Source organism: Artemia sp. Qi Xiang Cuo, chromosome 14 (genome assembly GCF_049724085.1).
Source record: "Artemia sp. Qi Xiang Cuo chromosome 14, ASM4972408v1, whole genome shotgun sequence".
Classification (NCBI taxonomy): domain Eukaryota; kingdom Metazoa; phylum Arthropoda; class Branchiopoda; order Anostraca; family Artemiidae; genus Artemia; species Artemia sp. Qi Xiang Cuo.
The window spans coordinates 57,874,333-57,898,084 of NC_142807.1; the positions used below are offsets into that span (position 1 = coordinate 57,874,333).

General features: G+C 33.0%; 1 protein-coding gene across 1 annotated transcript in view; it reads right to left on the reverse strand.

Annotated features, from left to right (window-relative positions):
• LOC148944688 (protein SSUH2 homolog) overlaps nt 1-23,752 on the reverse strand; it is a 265,586-nt gene that overhangs the window by 237,680 nt on the left and 4,154 nt on the right. Inside the window, exon 2 of the mRNA XM_089100140.1 lies at nt 6,695-6,796. Coding sequence (XP_088956266.1) covers nt 6,695-6,796 — 102 coding nt within the window. The remainder of the gene's footprint in view (nt 1-6,694; nt 6,797-23,752) is intronic.

The following is a 23,752-nucleotide window of genomic DNA, read 5'->3' on the forward strand; positions in this document are numbered from 1 at the left end:
CCAAAAATGGAGTTAAGTTTCACATTTGAACCAGAGAATTGTATTTTTCCTAATTTTCTTACAAAAAACTATAGTTTACGGTCAAAAACCCTTATTAGCTCAGATTTTAAGGAAATAGTTTTATTTTTCGATCCAAAACTGGACTTAAGTTTCACCTATGAGCCAACAAATTGAATTTTCCATAATTTTCTTACAAAAAACTAAAGTGTATGGTCAGAAACTCTTATTACCTCAGATTTTACGAAAATAGTTTCTTTTTTCGATCCAAAAAATGGACTTAATTTTCTTATTTGAACCCGAGAATTGTATTTTCCATAATTTTCTTACAATAAACTAGAGTTTACGGTCAAAAACCCTTATTAGCTCAGATTTTACAGAAATAGTTTTATTTTTCGATCCAAAAATGGACTTAAGTTTTACATTTGAACCAGAGAATTGTATTTTCCATAATTTTCTTACAAAAAACTAGAGTTTACGGTCAAATACCCTTATTAGCTCAGATTTTACGGAAATAGTTTTATTTTTCGATCCAAAAATGGACTTAAGTTTCACCTATGAGCCAACGAATTGTATTTTCCATTATTTTCTTACAAAAAACTAGAGTTTACGGTTAGAAACCCTTATTAGCTCAGATTTTACGGAAATAGTTTCATTTTTCGATCCAAAAATGGACTTAAGTTTCACATTTGAACCAGAGAATTGTATTTTCCATAATTTTCTTACAAAAAAAAATAGAGTTTACGGTCAAAAAATCCTTATTAACTCAGATTTTACAGAAACAGTTTATTTTTCGATCCAAAACCCTTTCGACCTAATATCTTAAGCTAGGTATCCTTTTCCCAGACTAAACTGCCCTTCTATGATGAACAACTAAAATGTTCGAAAAACTTTAAAGTTAAGTTTTACCATTTTTTACCTGATACCTTAAACTAGATATCCTTTTCCCAGGCTACACTGCCTTTCTATGATGAACAACTAAAATGTTCAAAAAACTTTAAAGTTAAGTTTTACCATTTTCGACCTGATACCTTAAACTAGGTATCCTTTCCCAGAGTACACTGCCTTTCTATGATGAACAACTAAAATGTTCAAAAAACTTTAAAGTTAATTTTTACCATTTTCGACCTGATACCTTAAACTAGGTATCCTTTTCCCAGACTACACTACCTGTCTATGATGAACAACTAAAATGTTCAAAAAACTTTAAAGTTAAGTTTTACCATTTTCGACCTGATACCTTAAACTAGGTATCCTGTTTGGAAAGGTACCAAGGAAGTATAGGTGTGAGAGGATACTCACTCTCTTTGAAAAGGTGTAGAGCATCCATAGAAATGTTTTCCTAGGGCATCCATAGAATTCCATAGATACATTCTACTAATCCTAAATCGCATATTTTGATACTAACACCCCAACTCAAATTAATTCTCTTCCCGTTGTTTAATTGATTCTGTATTTATATGCAAAATTAAATATATATATATATCTCTCTCCCTCTCTCTCTATCTATCTATCTATCTATATATATATATATATATATATATATATATATATATATATATATATATATATATATATATATATCTTGACCCAAAATTTATATTGGTCTTTTCCATTAAACCAATACTAGTATTAAAACGGAAGAACTTGAAAAATACCCCAAGCAGTGATATTTTAGCGGTTTTGTAGCTGATCAAGTATTAAAAGCATATTCTCCCCACACTAGTAAACACAATTATGTGCATTTAATATCTTGGCATGATTGAAACTCAGTTATAAAAATTAAACAAATTCTTAAATTTGGAATACATAGTTAAAATAGTCAGCTTTAATTAAATAAAAAAAACAAGTTTTTTTTAACTGAAAGTAAGGAACGACGTTAAAACTTAAAACAAACAGAAATTATTCTGTATATGAAAGGGACTGTCCCCTCCTCAACGCCTCTCTCTTTACGCTAAAGTTTTTTATTGTTTAAAGAAAATAGAGTTGTGAGAAGGTCAAACTTCTGCGTAAAGAGCGAGGCGTTGAGGAGGGAACAGCCCCTTTCACATACGGAATAATTTTTGTTCGTTTTAAGTTTTAACGTCGTTCCTTACTTTCAGTTAAAAAAACTTGTTTTTTGTATTTAATTTTTGAACGTTTTTGAATTAATACAGGTTTTGATTTTGGCTCACCGTACATGGTTAATTAAAACGAAATTCGTATATTAATTTTACTTTTATTTGGTTAAATGGCTTTCTCGAAACTTGTTTAATTTTATTTACGAACGTTTTTATTAGTAATAAATAAACGTAACTTGCGAATTAACTTACCTAATGAACTTCTATATTCATATATTTTAATACATATATTAGGGGGTTCGCCCCCTAATCAATACCTCGCTCTTTCTGCTAAAGTTCAAATTTTGTTCCAATTCTTTAAAAATGACCCCTTAACCACAAAGGTCATTAATTAGAATAAATAGCTCTTATGAAAGTACTAAAATATCTTTGGCTTAAAGAGCGAGGTATTGACTAGGGGGTGAACCCAATCATATACGTAACATTTTCTGTTCGTTTTAAGTTTTGATGTTGCTTCTTATTTTCAGTTGAAAAACCTGTTTTTTCATTTAATTTCTGATCTTTTCTTTAAACAATGCTGGGAAATCCGGCGCCCCCTTCATAGCAATGTCCCTCTCCCCATGAAAACTTCCTTCATGGAAAGATCCACCCACATAAACCCAGACCCCCCCTACCAGAAAACATCCCCCCTAAAAACGTTTTTATACTTCCCAATAACCAATACTACATGTTAACATTGGGTAAAGTTCATAAATTTCAGCCGTCCCCCAGGGGACTTCGGGGGATTAAGTCATCCTAAAAGACATATTTATCATATTTTTCACCATGCTGAACAAAATGGCTATCTCAAAATTTTGATCGGGTGACTTTGGGAAAAAATGAGCTTGGGAGGGGGCCTAGTTGCCCTCCATTTTTTTATTCACTTAAAAAGGGCACTGGAACTTTTAATTTACGTTTCAATGAGCCCTCCCACAATATTCTAGGACCACTGGGTTGACACGATCACACCTGGGAAAAAAAAAAAACAAATAAACACGCACTCATGATCTTTCTTCTGGCAAAAAATGCAAAAGTCCACATTTTTGTAGATAGGAGCTTGAAACCTCTACAGTAGGGTTCTCTAATACGCTGAATATGATGGTATGATTTTCATTAAGGTTCTATAACTTTTAGGGGGCCTTTCCCCCTTTTTTCGAAAATAAGCCATTTTTTTCAGGCACGTAACTTTTGATGGGTAAACCCATCAAAAGTTAACTTGATGAAACTTATATATTTGAAGTCAGCATTAAAATCTGATTCTTTTGATGTAAGTATTGGTATCAAAATCCCGTTTTCTAGAATTTCGGTTACCATTGAGCCGGGTCGCTCCTTAGGCTACTTACAGTTCATTACCACGAACTGTTTGATAGGAGAGCATAAGTTTACGTGATTAAGAATGAAAATTAATTTATAACTTTGAACAGGGCCGTTTTTCAGAATTTTGTTCGAGATGGGCTGGTATTCTTTTCGGGGGGGGGGGTACAAAAATCATCAAAAACGCATGAAAAAAAATTTTACAGGTATTTTTCTATGTTTTTACGAGTCGGACAAACATTTTTTTGGAGGATGAAGTTCAAGCCCTCTAACCCTCCCACTAGATACCGTCTCGACTTTGAATAAGCTGCAATATTTCTGTTGTTTTTATTCCATTATCAAAAGTTTAAAAAACTCATTTTTATATAAAAAAAAAATTGTTGATACATGGGCTCATAATTTTGGAAGGTGCACTACGAATGCAATGCACAGGCCCTTCAGGTAGTAGGTGAAGGTTTTTAGAGCATGCTCCTCTTTTCTTCAGTGCAAAGAAGTTACTGACAACACTGAACCACAAATGCTGGACTATATTTATGGAGCTTTAATCGTGCAACTATGGATAGGCTATAAAGAGCTTTTCTATAACTAAACAAAAAAGACCAGGGAAGCAGGCACCCACACAAGGGATAGGGGCCAACCGGTCCTCCCTCCACCAAAATTTTAATATTATAAATAATTGTTTCTACACTTTCCAAATGATCGGTACTACTTAATCCCCCGACATATTAAGGTATCCGGAACTAAGTTTTGTTTTATTATATAAATGAATACAATTTTTGAAGGGAGGGAGCATTTGACTGTATTCATGTTTGTTTTCCAACAGAATGTGAAGGGAGCTATCCACTGCGTTGGCAAAACATCAATCAAACATAACTTGTTGAGTCTAATCACAGAAAGACCCTTTCATTACTGTCTCCAACTATTTTCCTATCCTAATTTTTTTTTTCCAGGAAATTCAAATAAAGGAGTTTCTCGTTTGCAACTCCCTAGTGGGTCCTTGGTTCTGGTTCTAATTTTCCCGAAGAGGTACTTCCTCTGAATGTTGTAATGATGTAACTATTCACATTAATATGAAAAAAAAAAGATTAGCTTGAAAAATAAAGCTGAAAACCCACCTGAAGTTGAATCAAATGTGACTTTAAGCATTTATAATAATCAAGGTAGAAACAAAAACACTATTGAAGTATTGTAGTTTGCGTGACAAAATCTAATATTGGGATAAAATCCTTTTTTGTTTTTGAAAGATCAGTAAATTGACTCTTGGCTCAGAAAGGTGCGGACAAGGTCCGGTACAATATGCGTATTGGGTTTCATTTTTATAAATACCCATTTTAATCCATTCCCAGTCAACTGATTTAAACCTTCGAGCCGAAAGGGGTTGTTTACTTAAATATCAAAGTGGATTCGAAAAAAACCTATAATTCTATTATAATGGAAATTTTCACGGATAGAGTTTCTTCTGGATAAGACAACGTTGAGCGGAAGTATTAGTGAAAAGTGAACCCATTTGTGTTAAATCAAGATTCCTCTATTTCAAAGAAAGGCACACTTTTTTTTTCTCTCTTTTTTGTTCATTTTTCTTTTTCTTCCTCTTTCTGTTAATTCTGTTTATTTCCCTCTGTCTCTTAATTACTTTTTATTTGGTTTTGTTTTCTAGCTTTTCTTCCCTTTGTTTGTATTTCTTTCCATTTTTATTTTTTTTATTCCCCTCTCTTTTTTCGAGGTTCTTCCTCTCTCTCTCTTTTCTTCCTCACTTTTATTATTTTTCCTCTCCTCTCTATTTCATTTTTCGTCAACGTTTAGTTGTTGAACGTGCAAAGAAATCCCTGTTCAAGCGTTACTAGTTAAAAAAACAAGTGTGATAATGCTGGTAAAAAGAACATCTTTTCTGAAGATCAACCTGGGATTGATACTGGTTCTTCAACCGAACTAAATGAAAAAAGCAAGTTTTTTAAACTGAAAGTAATGAGCAACATTAAAACTTAAAACGAACAGAAATTATTACATATATGAGGGGGGTCGCCCCTTGTCAATAGCTCGCTCATTCCGCTAAAATTCAAATTTTTTCCCAATTCTTTAAAAATGACTCCAGAATCACAAAGACTGTTTAATTAGAACAAGTAGCTAATACAGGTGCTAAAAAAAAGTTAGCGTAAAGAGCGAAGCATTGGCGAGGGGAAGAACCCCCGCAAATACGTAATAATTTCTGTTCGTTTTAAGTTTTAATGTTGCTCCTTATTTTCAGTTGAAAAAACTTTTTTTTGCATTTAACTTCTGATAGTTTTTAACTAATGCTGGGAGATCCGGCTCCCCTTCCATGTAAAATTCCCTTCCCCCATAAAAAATTCCTCCTTGGAAAGATCCTACCATTTAACTCACCTCCCCCCCCACGACCCCCTTCCACCAAAAAAAATCCCCACAGAAAAGGTCTGTGTATTTCACAATAGCAAATAGAATATATGTGAGTTTCCTAGAAAAAAATCCTAGAAAAAAAGTCAAATAAACTCGCTTCTGTGTTCCTGGCAATAAATGCAGAATTCCATATTTTGTACATAGGAGCTTGAAACCTCTACAGTAGGGTTCTCTTGTATGCTGAATATGATGGAGTGATTTTTATTAAGATAACTTGATTTTTTGGGAGTACTTCCCCCCTTTTTCAAAAATTGGGCAACATTTGATGGGTAACATTAAATTTGATGAATTTTACATATTTTGAATAAGCATCAAAATTCAATTGTTTTGATGTATCTATTGTTGTAAAGACCGTGCTTCTTAGAGTTTCGGTTATTATTGAGCCGTATCGCTCCATACTTACAGTTCGTTACTAAGAACTGTTTGATAAGCTGTTTTAGAAATTTTAATATATTAACGATACGCTTAATAGTTGTGTCTTGAGGAGTTAGATATGATGTTAAAAGGCCTTTGGTACTATAATCGTATTCTTCTTTTTAAAACTGTCTAATGTAGGCACGAGATCAAACTGTCCTCAAGGTCCTATACAAAGGGCTGCTTCTTTCTTTTCTATCTATCTTTCTATCTTTTCTTTTTTATCTTTAGTTTACTTATTCGAATTGCCATTTTTGTTCCCAATACTTACCCAAAAACTTATATCTGTCCTCTTGCGCGTTAGCATAGTAAGTAATTATTCTGTACGATACTGTCAACTGGAGCCAACACCCAATTTTTAAAACTCAGTTTGTCTTTATTTTTACCCCCCCCCCTCCCCTTTCTGATTGTTTTGTGGGATCCAATTACATTTGGTTGTAATGAGCACATATACTTACTTGAATCATAAGAAGTCATTTCATACCCCGTCAGGTGGTCCATCAAGTCAAGAGGAGGCGCTGAAGGCACAACAGCATCCTCCGGAACCTCAGACGAATGACCTAAAAATAGGAGTAACATTTAGCTAACTTTGTCTCTGAGAAAACAAAATGAATAAATGCCTAATTTACCCCGCGTTGATTAAGATTATTGCAATTACTTTTTATAAATTTTAGCGTTCAATAGCCAATTGCAATTGTTGAATTGCGTTTAAAAGCATTTATTGAAGGCTGTTGCAATTAATCATTTGCTTATTGTACTTAGAGCTTAGTACTTAGTCCTTATACAGATAGAAAATTCTGTGAATTTTTGTCTTTTAGCATGAGCTAATATTTTTGGTTGGTTTCAAAGGTTCTATGGGCTTGTACAGATTTTTTTGTTTTTTTCCAATAGAGCACAATATTTATGCTTATTATACAAACCCATTGCAATTAATTTTAACTAAATGTAATAGGCTCTGTTGAACTCGGTAGTGGAATAAACCTCAAGAAAAATTCATGATATTTTTAAGCTTCTTTGGGTTCTCATCAAGACTCTCTACCCTACTTTTTTGCACTTTTATACTAAAGTTTGACTGTTTGTCCTAATTTTTTGAAGAACGGCTACTGAATCACAGGGGCCGTTTAATTAGAGTAGGAAGCTTTTTTAAAATTGCAAGCAGCTTTAGCGTAAAGAGCAAGGTGTTGAGGAGGGGATAACTCTTCATATAAGGAATAATTTCTGTTCGTTTTGAGCTTCAATGTTGCTCCTTACTTTCAGTTAAAAAAAAACGGTACTGTTCTATTAGCTAGACAAGACGCGAGACAGCCACTCAATAATAGCGAAGATCAAATAGGCATTACCCGGTATTTCCTACGAGACGCTGAGTATACAAGGTTTCTCACTCTGGGAACTATATTTAAACTTCAGTTTTTTGGGGTTTAGGGGGAAACAAGGTACCTAGGTTAGGTTACGCATTTAACATATGCTCTGCTTTACCCCCACCCCCTTAATGTGCCAATATACAGCCGAAGTTTGTTTCTAAACTATTATATTTTCATCATATTTTGTTTTATTTTATTAGCATTAAACAAAACTTCACTTCTCGGGTGTTGCCTAGCTAATTGAACAGTACAAAGAAAACTTTTTTCTAATTTAATTATAATAAGATACGCGTTGTCTCCTTTGGCTAGCTCAAACCACAAATTATAGTCCCAAAGTAACCACCAGTGTACGAGAGTAGATATCTAGGTTCCATTTTGGTTGGAGCTGGTTCCTTGGCGTCTTTCCAAGTTACTTTAGAATGCCAAAAGGCTGATGAGCTCTATGGAGGCCAGGTACTTTTCAGAATCACTGAATTGTATGAAGGCCATGTGCTCCTGAATGTCACCATCTAGCCTTGACTAGTGCAATGGCTTAATTGCACAAAAACAATCGATTTCTTTGGCCTTTTGCCATTGATAGGAATATGAATAAATTTTATGTTTGGGTTAGATGAAATCGATTTACATTTTGATAGGGCTCCTACATTAAATTAATATAAAGTGGGGTTTTAAATGCATTATGTTAATATAGAAATCCAGAACAATCCATAGAAATCCAGAAAAATCTCTAGAAATCAACTAGTGAGGGGCCTATGGATTTGACGACGCCCATAGGGGGTAGGCAATACTATTGGAGTTACTAGAAATTCTTCTTACAAAATACATTTCGTGCTCTGTATAACACAAAAGTTCGATGAAAAAACATCCACTAGTGAGGTTGTTATTTATATAAATCGAAAGTTCTAGTTCACTTTTTAAGAGTCATAAGATATCCGAGGGCAACTAGCCCCCCCCCCCCACACATACACACACCCTTTTTCCCCCAGCCCATCCGATAAAATTTTAAAATAGCCATTTCATGAAAAATAGTTCAAAGGTCAGATAAGAAAATTCCTGTGTCGACGCAACCCCCCAGGGCCTGGAGGTAGGCGTTATGAGTAATCCTCTAGGGGCATATATAGTTCTTATGGATGGATGCTCGTATAAACTTCAGAGAGGGCTCATTTGATTGGAAATTATGAAACGAACAAAAATCATTATAAACAAGAGTTTGGGTATCACCTCCTTCTCTCACTATAAAAGTCTAAAACCTACTGCGTCATTAGCACTTTACTGAAAACTATATGCGTCTTGAAGAGGCTTGGAAAGTATATACACCATCAAATTGAATATTTGATGTATAATGATATTAATTGTTGAAAGATCCATCAGTTTAAGAATGTATTTCACTGTAATTTTATTTTTATTTTCAATGCTATAAGAAGTGGAAAAGAAAACATTTGTGATATATTTCGTTTTCAGTTAAGCGCAAATGACGCAGTAGGCTTTTGGCTTTTTATTTAGTTAAGGAAGGAGGCAGTACCCAAACTCTTGTTTGTAATGAAACTATATTCGTCTTGAACAACTTTAAAATGAGCTAATAAATTAAATTGAATATTTGATGTACAATGATATTAGTTGCTGAAAGCTCATCAGTTCAAAATTTTTCTATAATTTTAATGTTTATTTTCAATATCAAGTACAAAAGAAAATATTTATCATAAAATTGGTTTTAAGTAAAGCGCCAATGACGCAGTTGGCATTAGACTTTTACAGTGAGAGAAGGAGGTGATAACCAAACTCTTGTTTGTAGTGATATTTGCTCGTTTCAAGCTTGATTTGCATATTCAATTTAAGTTTTACTCGTTTTAAGATGTATTGATTCATTTACATTAATATCTATTGCATGTTTCTTTGCATTGATTGTTTATTTGGTTTCTGTTCGTTTTAAGTTTCATTTATACTTCAATAGGAAAATATTTTTTTCGTTTTAAGCTTGATTTTCATATTCAATCTAAGCATTACTCGCTTTAAGATCTATTTATTCAGTTATATTATTACTTTTGCATGTTATTTGCTATGATTGTTTATTTAATTTCTGTTCATTTTCGGTTTCATTAATTCTTTAATAGTAATTTCTGGTCGTTTTGAGTTTGAATTTTACCAGCCCCCCCCCCCCACACACACACACATACACACACCCTTTTTTCCCCAAGCCCATCCGATAAAATATTTATAATAGCCATTTCATGAAAAATAGTTCAAAGGTCAGATAAGAAAATTCCTATGTCGATGCAACCCTCCAGGGCCTGGAGGCAGGCGTTATGAGTAATCCCCTAGGGACATATATAGTTCTTATGGATGGAATGCTCGTATAAACTTCAGAGAGGGTTCATTTGATTGGAAATTATGAAACGAACAAAAATCTTTACAAACAAGAGTTTGGGTATCACCTCCTTCTCTCACTGTAAAAGTCTAAGACCTACTGCGTCATTAGCACTTTACTGAAAACTATATGCGCCTTGAACAGGCTTGGAAAGTATATACACCATCAAATTGAATATTTGATGTATAATGATATTAATTGTTGAAAGATCCATCAGTTTAAGAATGTATTTCACTGTAATTTTATTTTTATTTTCAATGGTATAAGAACTGGAAAAGAAAACATTTGTGATATATTTCGTTTTCAGTTAAGCGCAAATGACGCAGTAGGCTTTTGGCTTTTTATTTAGTTAAGGAAGGAGGTAGTATCCAAACTCTTGTTTGTAATGAAACTATATTCGTCTTGAACAACTATAAAAAGAGCTAATAACTTAAACTGAATATTTCATGTATAATGATATTAATTGCTGAAAGCTCATCAGTTCAAAATTTTTCTATACTTTTAATGTTTATTTTCAATATGAAGTACGAAAGAAAATATTTGTCATAAACTTGGTTTTCAGTAAAGCGCCAATGACGCAATTGGCATTAGACTTTTACAGTGAGAGAAGGAGGTGATACACAAACTCTTGTTTGTAGTGATTTTTGCTCGTTTCAAGCTTGATTTGCATATTTAATTTAAGTTTCACTCGTTTTAAGATGTATTTATTCATTTACATTAATATCTATTGCATGTTTCTTTGCATTGATTGTTTATTTGGTTTCTGTTCGTTTTAAGTTTCATTTATACTTCAATAGGAAAATATTTTTTTTTCGTTTAAGCTTGATTTTCATATTCAATCTAAGCATTACTCGCTTTAAGATCTATTTATTCATTTATACTATTACTTTTTGCATGTTATTTGCTATGATTGTTTATTTAATTTCTGTTCGTTTTCGGTTTCATTAATTCTTTAATAGTAATTTCTGGTCGTTTTGAGTTTGAATTTTACCAGCTATTTGCATCTGCTGAGCTTGAGTTTAAAATGGCCTTTACTTTTCTTTGGAAAACTTATTTTTCGGAAATTTTTTTTTTTAATTAATTGTTATTAAAGCAGATACTTCTGAAAAGACCTCCGTCAAGCTGTCTTCGCGGTAAAAAAAAAAGATAAAAAGACTAGCCTTAGTAGAAAGGCTGTATTAAACGCCTGGGAAAGAATTCATGTCAGTTTTTGAATGGTGTCACTCGGCGCTTTTTTTTATTGTCAGTCACCTTGTTCTTTCTGATTGGGTAACTTCGAAAAGGTTGGTCTAAATCCTAAAACCAGTAAAATCAAAATAAATGTTCAAGTCCGACTTAAAACGAACAGAAATTACTACAAAAAGGACCTTTGCTACTGCCCCTCCCCCCTCCCCAGAAAAAGTAAACCTAAAGTCTAGTGTATCACTTCCGCTTTACTGAAAACGCCGAACATTTTCTGTTTCACTGAGGACGGTTTGGAGGAGATCTTTTCCGAAATATCTGCACTATTATTCTGTCTTACTCACTGGCTTGAAATCTCCCTTTTGTGCGTGTTTGTGTGTTTTTTTTCTTTTCTTTTCTTAATATAGATATTCCCCTCTAAAAGAAGCAATTTTGCGACAAGCCTTTTGGCGTAACTTGAACTAAAAGGACATAGTACCAATATCGTTGCAATAACAAATCTCGGATCTATCCATTGACCGAGCCAGAATTATGATTTTACTTAGAATTTTTCTTAAAGAAGGTTTTCAACTTGCTACAAAAATAGGAAAATTACTTCTCTCGACGGTGTTTTACTAATATGTGACATATTTTTAGTCTATAAAACTATGTACACTAAATTAAAAAAATAATTCTGTTGGTGGATAGAACTGAACCTCTTTTACGGAGTGATGGTAAATTTTTGTCTTTTGTTCATACCAAAGGTCATAGAAAAACCAAAGAAATAAAGAAGATCATACCAAAACTTTCACAGGGGACATAGACCTTAAGTATCTCGTTCGTTCTTCGTTGTTTTGTCGTATATAAAAAACAACATTATAAATAATAAACATTATTACGTTTATTAAGTTTAAATATACAAAGCTTTATTAATTTTGTTAATAATGTGTAATCTATTCCTAGAGATATATAATTTTAGTCATAACAGCTATGAAATCATGAATAAGGTTATGAAAAACACAATGTCATTGAGTACACTGGGGAATAAAACTAATTAATTTGTAGGCTGGTGCTACATTGAAATATGGATGCCTAGTGTCCAGAGAGTGGGCCAGGAGGAAACGCCACCCTAAGAAAGTTAAAACACAAACGACGGTCTTAAACTGTTCTAATATTCTATATGAGAGGGTGGGATACCCTCTCAACCTATTCTGCTGGGATCAATTGACCATATGATTAATTGTTTAGTAGGCGGGGAGGGGGTGGAGTAAGGGATTTTCCCCGAGGAAGTATATTAATAGTTGAGGTGGGATTTTTTGGGTTGTCTCAAATACGTTAATATGCGTCCAAACATATTTTGAATGTAGATGGTAATGTTTATTTTTGTTTTGTTATCATTATACGGAGATTTAAATGTTATGTTTTTTATGACCCATTTCTTAATAAATAAATAAAAATAATTTTATATTGAGCGTTATCAGTTCTATTCTTTTTCTTTTGCAACAGTAAAAATATGACATAAATGCCTCCAAAGCGGAATTTTTTATACCCAAATTACTGCTGCAGCATTTAGGGAACGATAGTATCTTCGAAAGACTGGTGATTCTTAACAACTGAATAACTGAAAAGTCAGTTTTACCAGCCAGGGCCGTAACCAGAAGGGGGAATACCAGGTTCCCCCCCCCCCTCCAATTTTTGACCGACTCATATACTGTAACAAAAATCCATTTAAACAAACATTCGATGCGTTCTTCAAAGCTTGTTATTCCCCCCCACACTGAACAAAAATTCTGGGTACGCCCTTGTTATACGCTATTTATCTTGTATGAAATTTCTATTTGCCACTAAGAGCCTTGTGAATTACTGAAGCTGTCTTAAACATACTTGCCTAAATATACTAATCTAATAGCAGATAAATAAGATGCTACTTGCAAAGAAACAAATGAACAGATTGTACATTTGTACCAGATTTTATCAAATTTACATTTTTTGTGTATTAGAGATTGAAGAAATAAGTCATCAGAAATCCTATCAGAAAATAAATCAGCTGAATGAAGATCAAGCGTTTAAACAATTGTAAAAATAATTTTATTTTGCTGCACAAGATCAACAAGAAGCAAACTTTGTCGTGGTGTAAACCACTGTTTTTCTTAAAAGAAAAAAGTTTACATTTAAATATGCCTTCTTCTTAATTTTTTTTTCACTTTTGCTGAAAAATCACTCCTTAGAAGAAAAAAAAGCGTAAAGCTTTAATTATTAATTCAGAAAAAAAATTATTCTTGTGTTTTTTTAAGAAGATATTTCAATTTCATAGTTTTGGTATATTCTGATTTGATTGTGTAGCTTTCTTCAATACCCAAATTAATATGTTCGGTATACTAATAGCCTTCGATGTATATGTTTACGTTTATGTTTATGTATTTGTTTATCTAGACTCAATGTTGTCTGCATGTTTATGTTTACGTTACGTTATGTTTATACAACTATGTTACGTTATGTTTATACAACTATGTTACGTTGTGTTTATGTTTATGTATATGTTTATCTAGACTCAAAGTTGTCTACACACTTACAAAGTGAATGAATATTACAATATTTCTATATCTATTTCGTTTTTGCTTTTTGATTTCTAGTTACTATTGACAGTCACTACTTACTGCTATCTGGCATGAGCGGTTCGATACTGTATAAAAAAGAAAAAAAATGAACATCAATTCACATCAAGACCTTGCAACAAGATAGTTTTCCAAGGATAAATGGCGATATGCTCATTAAATCTAGAAATTGATTTTCCGCCATTAGAATCAGTTCTAGGAGGTGTCATTTTCAAATGGGACTGCTGTAGAAGAGCTGGAAACAATGTTTCAAAGCAAACTAAAAAGTACGCATATATATATATATATATACATATATATATATATATATATATATATATATATATATATATATATATATATATATATATATATATATATATATATATATATATATATATATATATATATATATATATATATATATATATATATACGATGGTACTTGTCAAGAATCTGGTAGTCACGTGAGAAGTGAAGTTTCGTTAATGCTAATGAAATAAAACGAAATAGGATAAAAATATAATAGTTCAGAAGCAAATTCGGGCTATATATTTGCACATAAGGAGAGTGGGGGTAAAGGATAGCATATTTTAAATCCGTAAACTAACTTAACCTAACCTAGGTACCTTTTATTGCCCCTTCAACCTCAAAAAACTAAAGTTGAAATCTTTGTCACAGAGTGAGGAACACCTCACAAGGCAGAGAAAATCTGTTTTTCAAGTAGCATTTTGGGCTTTCTCGATGTAGTCCTTCTCGCGTGACTACCGGATTCTTGATAAGTACCACATTTCATATATATATATATATATATATATATATATATATATATATATATATATATATATATATATATATATATATATATATATATATATATATATATATATATATATATATATATATATATATATATATATATATATTTATATATATATAATTTTGTTTATTTGCCATATAAAAAAATATTCTCAGTTCAATCCCTATTTCAAATTAGTAAGCGTATCAAACAGTTCGTGGTAACAAACTGTAAATAAGGAGCGAACCGGCTCGATAGTAACCGAAACTCTAAAAAACAGAAATTTGATGCCAGTAGATACATCAAAAGAATTCGATTTTTATGCTGATTTCAAATATGTAAGTTTCATCAAGCTTAGTCTTACCCATCAAAAGTTACGAGCCTGAAAAAAATGCCTTATTTTCGAAAAAAGGCGAAACACCCCTTAAAAGTAGTAGAATTTTAATGAAAATCACACCATCAGATCAAGTGTATCGAAAACCCTACTGTAGAGATTTCTAGCTCCTATCTGCAAAAATGTGGAATTTTGCATTTTTTGCCAGAAAAAAGATCACGGATGCGTTTTTTTTCCAGGATTAATCGTATTTATCCAGTGGTCCTAGAATATCGTGAGAGGACTCATTCGACCAGAAATTAAAGTTGTAATGCCCTTTTTAAGAGACCAAAAAATTGGAGAGCAACTAGACCCCTCCCACGCTCATTTTTTTCCCGAAGTCACCTGATCAAAATTTTGAGATGGCCTTTATGTTCAGCATAGTTGAAAATGTAATAAATATGTCTAAATCCAAAACAAACAGAAATTAAAATAATTAACAGAGTCAAACTCAAAACGAGCAGAAATTAATATGAGTAGGGTTCTAAATCCCGTGCTTTCTAAAAGCCAGAATATACTTCGTACTTTACTGAAAAAATTCTTTTAAATGTTTTCACTTTTATAACTTTAAGAAACCAAAAATTAATTAAGATCTTAAGGAGTAAATATCAGCATATGTATATTGAACTGACAATGAACATTTTTTTTCAGTAAATTTCTTTGAATTTTTTCAGTAAAGTAAAAATTATATTCTGGCTTTTAGAAAGCATGGGGTTTAGAACCCTACTCGTATTAATTTCTGCTCGTTTTTACCTTGACTCCATTATTTATTCTAATTTCTTTTCTTTTTTGGATTTCATTTATATGTTGATGCTGATATGTGGTAGTTGTATGCTTGGTAGATTATTTTATTCTATTTTTGTTCATTTTTGGTTTAATTTTTTTTTGTTCATTTTAATTTCTTTACTTTTTTTGAAAAACATATTTTGTGGAAAAAGTTTTCTTAATTAATTCTAAGTAAACGGCCATTGCGATTCAAGGGCTTGTGATTCGATCGTACTGGATCTGTCGTATCGTACGAAATCATAAAAAAAGTAAAGTTAACATGCAAATTTTGAATTAATTATTCATGTATGGTGAGCCAAAATCAAAGCTGCATTAATTCAAAAACGTTCAGAAATTAAATAATAAAAAAAGTATTTGTAACTGAAAGTAAGGAGCGACATTAAAACTTAAAACGAACAGAAATTATTCCGTGTATGAAAGGGGTTGTCCCCTCCTCAACACCGCACTCTTTATGCTAAAGTTTGACTCTGTCTCGCACTCTATTTTTTAAAACATTAAAAAACTTTAGTGTAAAGAGCGAGGCGTTGAGAAGGGGACAGCCCCTTTCATATACGGAATAATTTCTGTAAGAGACTTCGGTGATTCGACATCATTAGCAACGGAGAAAATTCAAAATTACCGATTTTGATATTAATTACCACCTACCCCACTGAAAAATTATTATGGAATATGCTTGTGAAAGATACAGTCAAGAATCAAATACTTTATCGTTAAACAAATGATTATAGTGAACTTATCAGAGTGGAAATTAGCGCTAGCACTATTTACCGGTGCCCTCAAGCATTTAGTGTTTTTTATTCCTTTTTAGCCTACCCTTAACTGCTGCATGCCTGCTTATCAGGTGCTTTAAAGCAAGGCCGTATCCATGGGGTTTACTGGGTTTGACCCCCCCCCCCTGAAAACAAATTATCAGACGAGTAAAAATGTAAAAAAAAAATACGTACAAACAAATTTTTGATGCACTTTCTGAATTTTTTGTGTGAAGCGCCTTTTTGAAAAAGCAACCCCCCCCCCCCTTCAAACAAAACTCAGTTATACAGCCTTGCTTTAAAACATTACTTTTTCTTTTAGAGGCAAACATCTCTAGTAACTCTCTTAAGACTGGAATTCCCCATTTTTTTACTATTTAGACTATTAGTCCATTTGAACCTAAGATCAAGTGTAGAATGGAATGATTCCATTCTATGTCCTACTTATGGAAACGTAAGAAAACAAGTATATCAGCTCAAAATTAACTGGCTTATTTAACTTGCCAAGATTTTCCCATGTAAAGTCGGCTTACTTCGGGTTTACTTTGATTTAAGTAATTCTTGTCAAAAATAGTGATTGATTAGAAATTACAGGAAGAAGAATTTTAGATTGAAATTCAATAGAATATAGCAGATTAATCATATCAATTGTGCATTGTATTTTACTTTTTAACGAAATTAATTACGCTGTCAATGGCACATTTAGTTTTTAATTCCTGTCTTCTTATGTTGAATAGCTTTCCTGTCCTCTTTAGCTAAAACATGAAAAATAATGTTGAGTCGGTCTGATTGACATTTTAAGACAGGGGTGCAAATTGGGGAAGGAGTGGTTGATCCTGTGGATTTTGAAAAATTTCTTTTTAGTATTATCTTTAAAAAAAAGCAAATAAAGCAAGAAATGCCCCTCTCCCTAGATTTTGAAAATACTTTTATAACTTCACTAGAGAAAACTGAAAAAAATCTGTGCCCCCTCCCCTTCATTACATTCCGTGAATAGGTGCCACTAGTGTAAGGCTACAATATTCCTGTTCAAGTTTTGTCAAGTAAGGCCATAAATTAATATATACACTTTTTGTACTATTGCATAATGCTACCCGTAGTTCTGTAGTCTAATAAATTCCAATTGACAGCGGCTAAGAAGCGAAAGCCAAGTGCGCACTAAATTAGTTCTTTGCTAAAAACAGAAATCTGAATACAAACTAGAATGATCCTTCTGTCAATTTAACATTTGTAAATACAGGCTGTAAATACAGGCTTTCAATATTTCCCGACTCCATAGCTCAGGAAAAAGAAACAAACAGAGATTCAACGATTCCAAAATACACAGAATTTGAAAGGGAAAACATTGCCTGTTTGTCTACCTTTCTTAATGTGTGGCTTTATCAAGATAAGTTCCGAAGAACAACACCGAAGCACATAGCCAGAACTTACAACATCAAAGTAGAGCGGAAATGTACAGTTTAATCAAAGGGAAAACTAAATATTACTGTCCTATAATCCAGTATTTAAAAAAACGGGCTTTAATTTCATCGGTCTATTTTTATGATGTATTTTCGTAATAGCCAATCACATTACTTTGTAAAGCCTCGTTTACGAGTTATGTCGATAAACATTATGTTCACAAACTTATCTACATATCAAATTCTAGCCAATTAATAAGAACATGAAATATAATTAGTTTTAAGTTTATGAAATTGTAAGCCAGTAAGAAGAGAGAATAGTTTTAGGGTCCCAATATTTTTACAATTTGACCCTCTGTTTCTCTGTTGTTTATGGCTTAGTAAATACTACAAGGAATTTAAAAAAAAAAGCGCGTGACAATATAATAAAGTCATTAGAGCCATACCCCTTCCCAGCCAAAAAAAAAATAGACTCTCAACTTTGTCGAAAAAGGCAGAAGGTAACATGGCGAGCCACAATTTCTATGACAAAAGGGCAAGGCCAGTCTGCTATTCCTTAGGATTTTTATCAAATCTTGGGGTTCCAAACCTAAGTTTATAATCCTGAGGATAGTATGTGCATTCACAATTACCCTAAAGAATTAGGCTATATTAAGTATAGACTTTAACAAATTTAATATAGTAGAATTATTACTCAAAATACGAATTTGTTAGCAAGGGACTTTTAGGATATTATTAAGTTTTCAATGGTGGCATGAAGTCCACTGGTGTAACTTCAATTTTTAATATTTAAAGTATACAAATTGTTATAATGAAAAATACAATCTTGACACACGATAGAAGGGGCGAAAACACGAGGGGGTTTTTAGTTTGAATTTAACTATTTGACAGAAAACTTACTTTGCCATGGAAACGAATAGTAAAATGTGGTGTTTCAGAACAGCTTCTGACCTTGTAACAGATTTAGTATCCCCTAAAACCCTATAATAAATGCTTTATCACAACCTACATCTCCAAAACAAGTAATCTTAATTTTATCTCAAAATGATAAATCGTAATTACATTTTATGCAGTGTTGCCAAATGGGAACAGAAGGTGAACATGTTTTTGTTGTCAGTAAGACTCTGAGACTGTAGCCCCGTAAGTTATTGTTATGTATCCTGTGGAAACCATAAAAAATAGTTGAATTCTATGCTTTGTTGCCAAATGGGAGCAGAAGGTGAACATATTTTTGTTGTCAGTAAGACTTCAAGACTGTGGCCCCGTAAGCTATTGTTAAGTATCCTGTGGAAGCTATAGGAAATAGTTAAATTTGTTTTCAAATTCTAAATTCGCTTTTTATGTTTTAGTACCCTCATAAGAGCATTTTCAAATTGTATATTCTCTAAGCTATGTTTTATTGTGGAGCAGTATTTGTATATATATTGGTTGATCTTTCTATTTTTATTGTTTTTAATTTTATTTTTTATCCCTTTCCTCTTTTAATTGGTTATATTTTGGATTCTTTCCGTTTTAGCACTGAAAATGGCTAGTTTTATACAGATGAAATATCTGTTGGCCTTTCTTTTGTTTGTCCTGGCCATAGATTCGTTGTTCTGTTTTTTCTCGAAATTTTTATTTCCTTGTATATTTGTACTTTTAAGGTCTTAAGCTGCAAGAACCAAAATTCTCTAACTTTAATCACTTGGGATTTTATTTCGATAGCCTTATCTTTGTCACCTCGGTCACGGATTAAACCTATCGTCTGCAAAATACGACTATGGTAGAGTCAAATGGCAGAGCTGTAAACAAACCCTTTATAGCTTTGGTGATTTTTGCCATGATTTCTTGGTATGTTTCACAGCTTACTGAAAACATGCTAAGGCAATTAACGTGATTTTAAGACTTTACTGTAAAACTACTACAACTAACAACTCACTGCAGTATCAAGCCACACAGGGCTAACACAGATGCACACGCTCCTCATCCATCCCAATCTACAAAAAAAATTCTTCTTTACACCCTTAAAACAAGTTCCAATTTACCTTAAATCTTTCTTTACCACATTCTCCCACCCCATTTGGGGGTAATCTGCTTTTTGTTTGGCCCTGGTTCCGTTTGGCCGGGGACGATCTGGCCCTTGAATGGTAAGCCGATAAGGACTATCTTTGGCGATATTTCATCCTTCATCCGGTGAACGTGTCCTAGCCATTTCAACCTTTCTCCCATTATATGCCTAGAAAGCGGAACTAAACACATTTTTCAAACAACTTACGGTCAGTCATTTACGGGTACGTACAGTCATTTGCGATACGGTCAGACATTCAGGCACCCAAAACAATCCGTGCGCAATTTCTAAGGGAAAAAAATATAGCAAATCCTCCTCTGCCTTTCGGAGTGCCCCCGCTTCAGAACCATACTTGACCACTTTCTGCACTGTACCTTTCAATATTCTAATATTGGTTTGCAGACTTATCCTCCTATTCTTCCAGACTTTTTTCAACTGTGAAAAAACACCCTGGGGTTAAGCTATTCTACTCTTAACATCTTCACTGCACACACCATTTTTAATAATAATACTATCCAGGTAAATAAAACTATCTAATTGACTGATCTTCTTGCTACCTAATATCACCCCTTCCACCTCACTTATTCCCAATTTTAGCGACTTAGTCTTCCTGTAAATATCCTTCAAATTAATTCTCGCAAAATGAAATTTCAAAACCTCCAAAAATTCTTTCATTTTGTCAGCATTTCAATCTAGGATCCTTAGATCATCAGCATATTCTAAGTCTAGGAGAGTGTTCCTTCCCCAGTTGATTATGTGTTTCCCATTGCCTTTGCTGTGCTCCTTAGGACGAAGTTCATCAAAAATGATTCATATAGACGGGTATAGGACGCAGCCCAGGTTATCTCCTAATTTAATACGGAACCAGCTACTAACTTCACTTTCTACTTTATCCGCAGCAATGTTATTCTCGTACATATTGAAAAACGTTATATATGAATTATGTTTTTATTCGTCAAATGTCAGCAACAACAAATTATTTAATAAACCATCTAATGGCTAGAGCGTCATTTGCACTTTACTGAAAACAAAACATATTTTGAGCAATTTTTATTTTCATTACAAAATTGAAAGCCAAAAATTGCTTATACTTCAGGAACTAGTATTATTATATTTTATTCAGTCAATCTAGTGTTGTTAGCCTGTTATGCAGTAAATTTTTATCCATGCATAGTAATTATAGAGAAGTGATTGGCAAATAATACATTGATTTGTTAATTCAAAATATTACGTCATGTATTACTAACTTTTCTTCAAACGTTTGAAACTGTATTTTTTCTAACTTTTCTTCAAACTGTATTTTTGAATGAAATGGAATCAAAAGGAAATCTTATTCTACCTTTTAAAAAAAAATTGTCTTTTAAAATAGTAAAATTAATTTGAAAGTCCAAATTTAATTATTTAAACTCCTCTAATCTTAATTATTACCGTGATTTTTATTGTTGTTGTTAATGTTTTAACTAATAAAAACCATACTCTTCAAAATACATATCGTTTTCAGTAAAGCGCAAACGAAACTAAACCTTTATAGAGAGCTGCAGGTAACTTAACTTTATGGTATTACTTTCGGCAGCTTTTGCTTTGTGCATCTTAATTAGACATATGACAGTGTTTTTTTATTTAAGTCGTTTATGTTGCAATTAAGACAAACAAAGACATACTAATTGAAGCACAAGACGTTTTCACAGGGTTGCCACCAGCTCAAAAATAAAATCCTGATTTTTCTTCTAAAAAAATCCCGGAAAATCCCGGAACACGGTTTTTAGACTATACAACATAGGGCTGCACAGTGATGACGTAAAGATCAAAACGCATAATTCCAAGTACGGTGAAACGTGGTTTCTAGTTGTAACTAATTGTCAATATTCCTAGTATTATTTCTGTGAAAACGTTCTGGTGGACTAGTAGGATCTACGAAAAATATTTTAGGCCAAAGTAATTCACCAAATTTGCGAAAAACCAAGAATTGACGTCACGCTTCGCAGCCATATAACGCGTCCAGACTATCCAATTTCTGGAAAATGGGACGGAAATCTGGAAAAAGAAATAGTCGTCCGGACTAGGTGGTCTTTTCAAAAACTTGGTGTTTTTTTCAGAAGATATTTGTACAAATTTATCGGCGCTATCCCCATCAAATCTGTTTTTCTAATCGTCTCCTTCTTCTGGCATTTTTTACAAAAAAAGTGTCCACACTACCACTTCCGCCCTATTTTTCCATTTTCCGACCCTCTGATGCCTCCTGCCCAGAACACATAAAAATGGGACGGGAGACCTGTCTACATTCCAAGATTTCCGTCTAATTTTTTCAGAAAATGGATAGTTTGGACGCGCTAATATTCAATATCGCTTGGCAAGCGGTAAAAGTTTCCTTCTATCACGTCTTCACACGTCCCTTTCCCTTTTACTATACCTGCTTTTCTGTTTAGCAAAAGTCTCGCCAATCAAGAAGCGGACAGCGGAACTATCATACGTCTTACAAAAGAATCCTTTCGAAATAAGTATCCTTTTGAACAGAATAAGTATAATGCCGTACGCTTTTTAATTACCTTTTCTGAGATTAACTTTGCCCGAGGCATTACACGGGGCGAAATGAACTACAATGACAAGAAAAGAAAATCCTCGCTGTTTTTGTTTTGAATTCGCCGCTTGTCGTTACATTGGAGTCAAATTTTCAAATGTCAAATCCCGAACGAAAAAATCGTTGCCCCAGTGTAAAAACACAATTCCAGAGGGAACAGACGTAAACAGAGAATATTCGTGAAATCATACAGAAAAAAAAGTAGACTATCAGACAAAATTGTTGAAAATCTCTTTTTAATTAAAAAATTCTGGAAATCCCGGACTGCAAAAAAAAAAATTCCAGAAAACCGGGATTAATCCCGGACGGTGGCAACCTTGACTATGAAGTTTCAGTCAATTCGCGTTTTGGTGATTTATTCTAAGAGATGATATTTATTATTAAGTTCAGTGGTAACTCTGATCCCACTGACGGTGGCAACCCAGGATATACTAATTGCAGCCTCAATCTAGAGAGACCGGCGTTATCTGGATCTCACTATTGAGGCTAAAAAAAATAGTATTTGATAATAAATGACGTTAAAGAAAAAGGTTCAAAACTTAAACAGTATTTATAAGAATTTATTATTAAACTATTTCAATCGATATATAGATTTTAAATTACATTTCAACTTGTACAATTTCAATAAAACTTTTTTTTTAGTTTTTCATTTATCTACAAAATGATTTTCAAACTATATTTAACCGAGATTCAACTTGAAAATAGATTTTTAAAGCATGACTCGCATACATTGAAAATATGAACGCCAAAACAAGAAATTGCAATATGTATTAAGATCAGGGTTGCCACCAGCTCAAAAGTAAAATCCCGATTTTTAATGACGTAAAAATCAAAACGCGTAATTCGGAGTACGGTGAAACGTGGCTTCTAGTTGTAACTAACAGCTGATTGTCAATATTCCTAGTATTATTTCTGTGAAAACGTTCTGGTGAATTAGTAGGATCTACGACAAATATTTTAGTCCAAAGCAATTCGCCAAAGTTCCGAGAAAACGTGTCGATGCATATACGTTTCATCGTTATTTGAATTTCCCGCCCAATAACTGACGTCACGCTTCGCAGCCATATAGCGCGTCCAGACTATCCGATTTCTGGAAAATGGGACAGAAATCTGGAAAAAGGAATAGTCGTCCAGACTAGGCAGTTTTTTCAAAAACTTGATGTTTTTTTTTCAGAAGATATCTGTACAAATTTATCAGCGCTATCCCCATCAAATCTGTTTTTCTGAGCCAAAACCTATAGAAAACAAATTTGGAGCTTCAGTTGGACAGTTTACCTTTTTTCTATTCAAAACCATCTTAGAC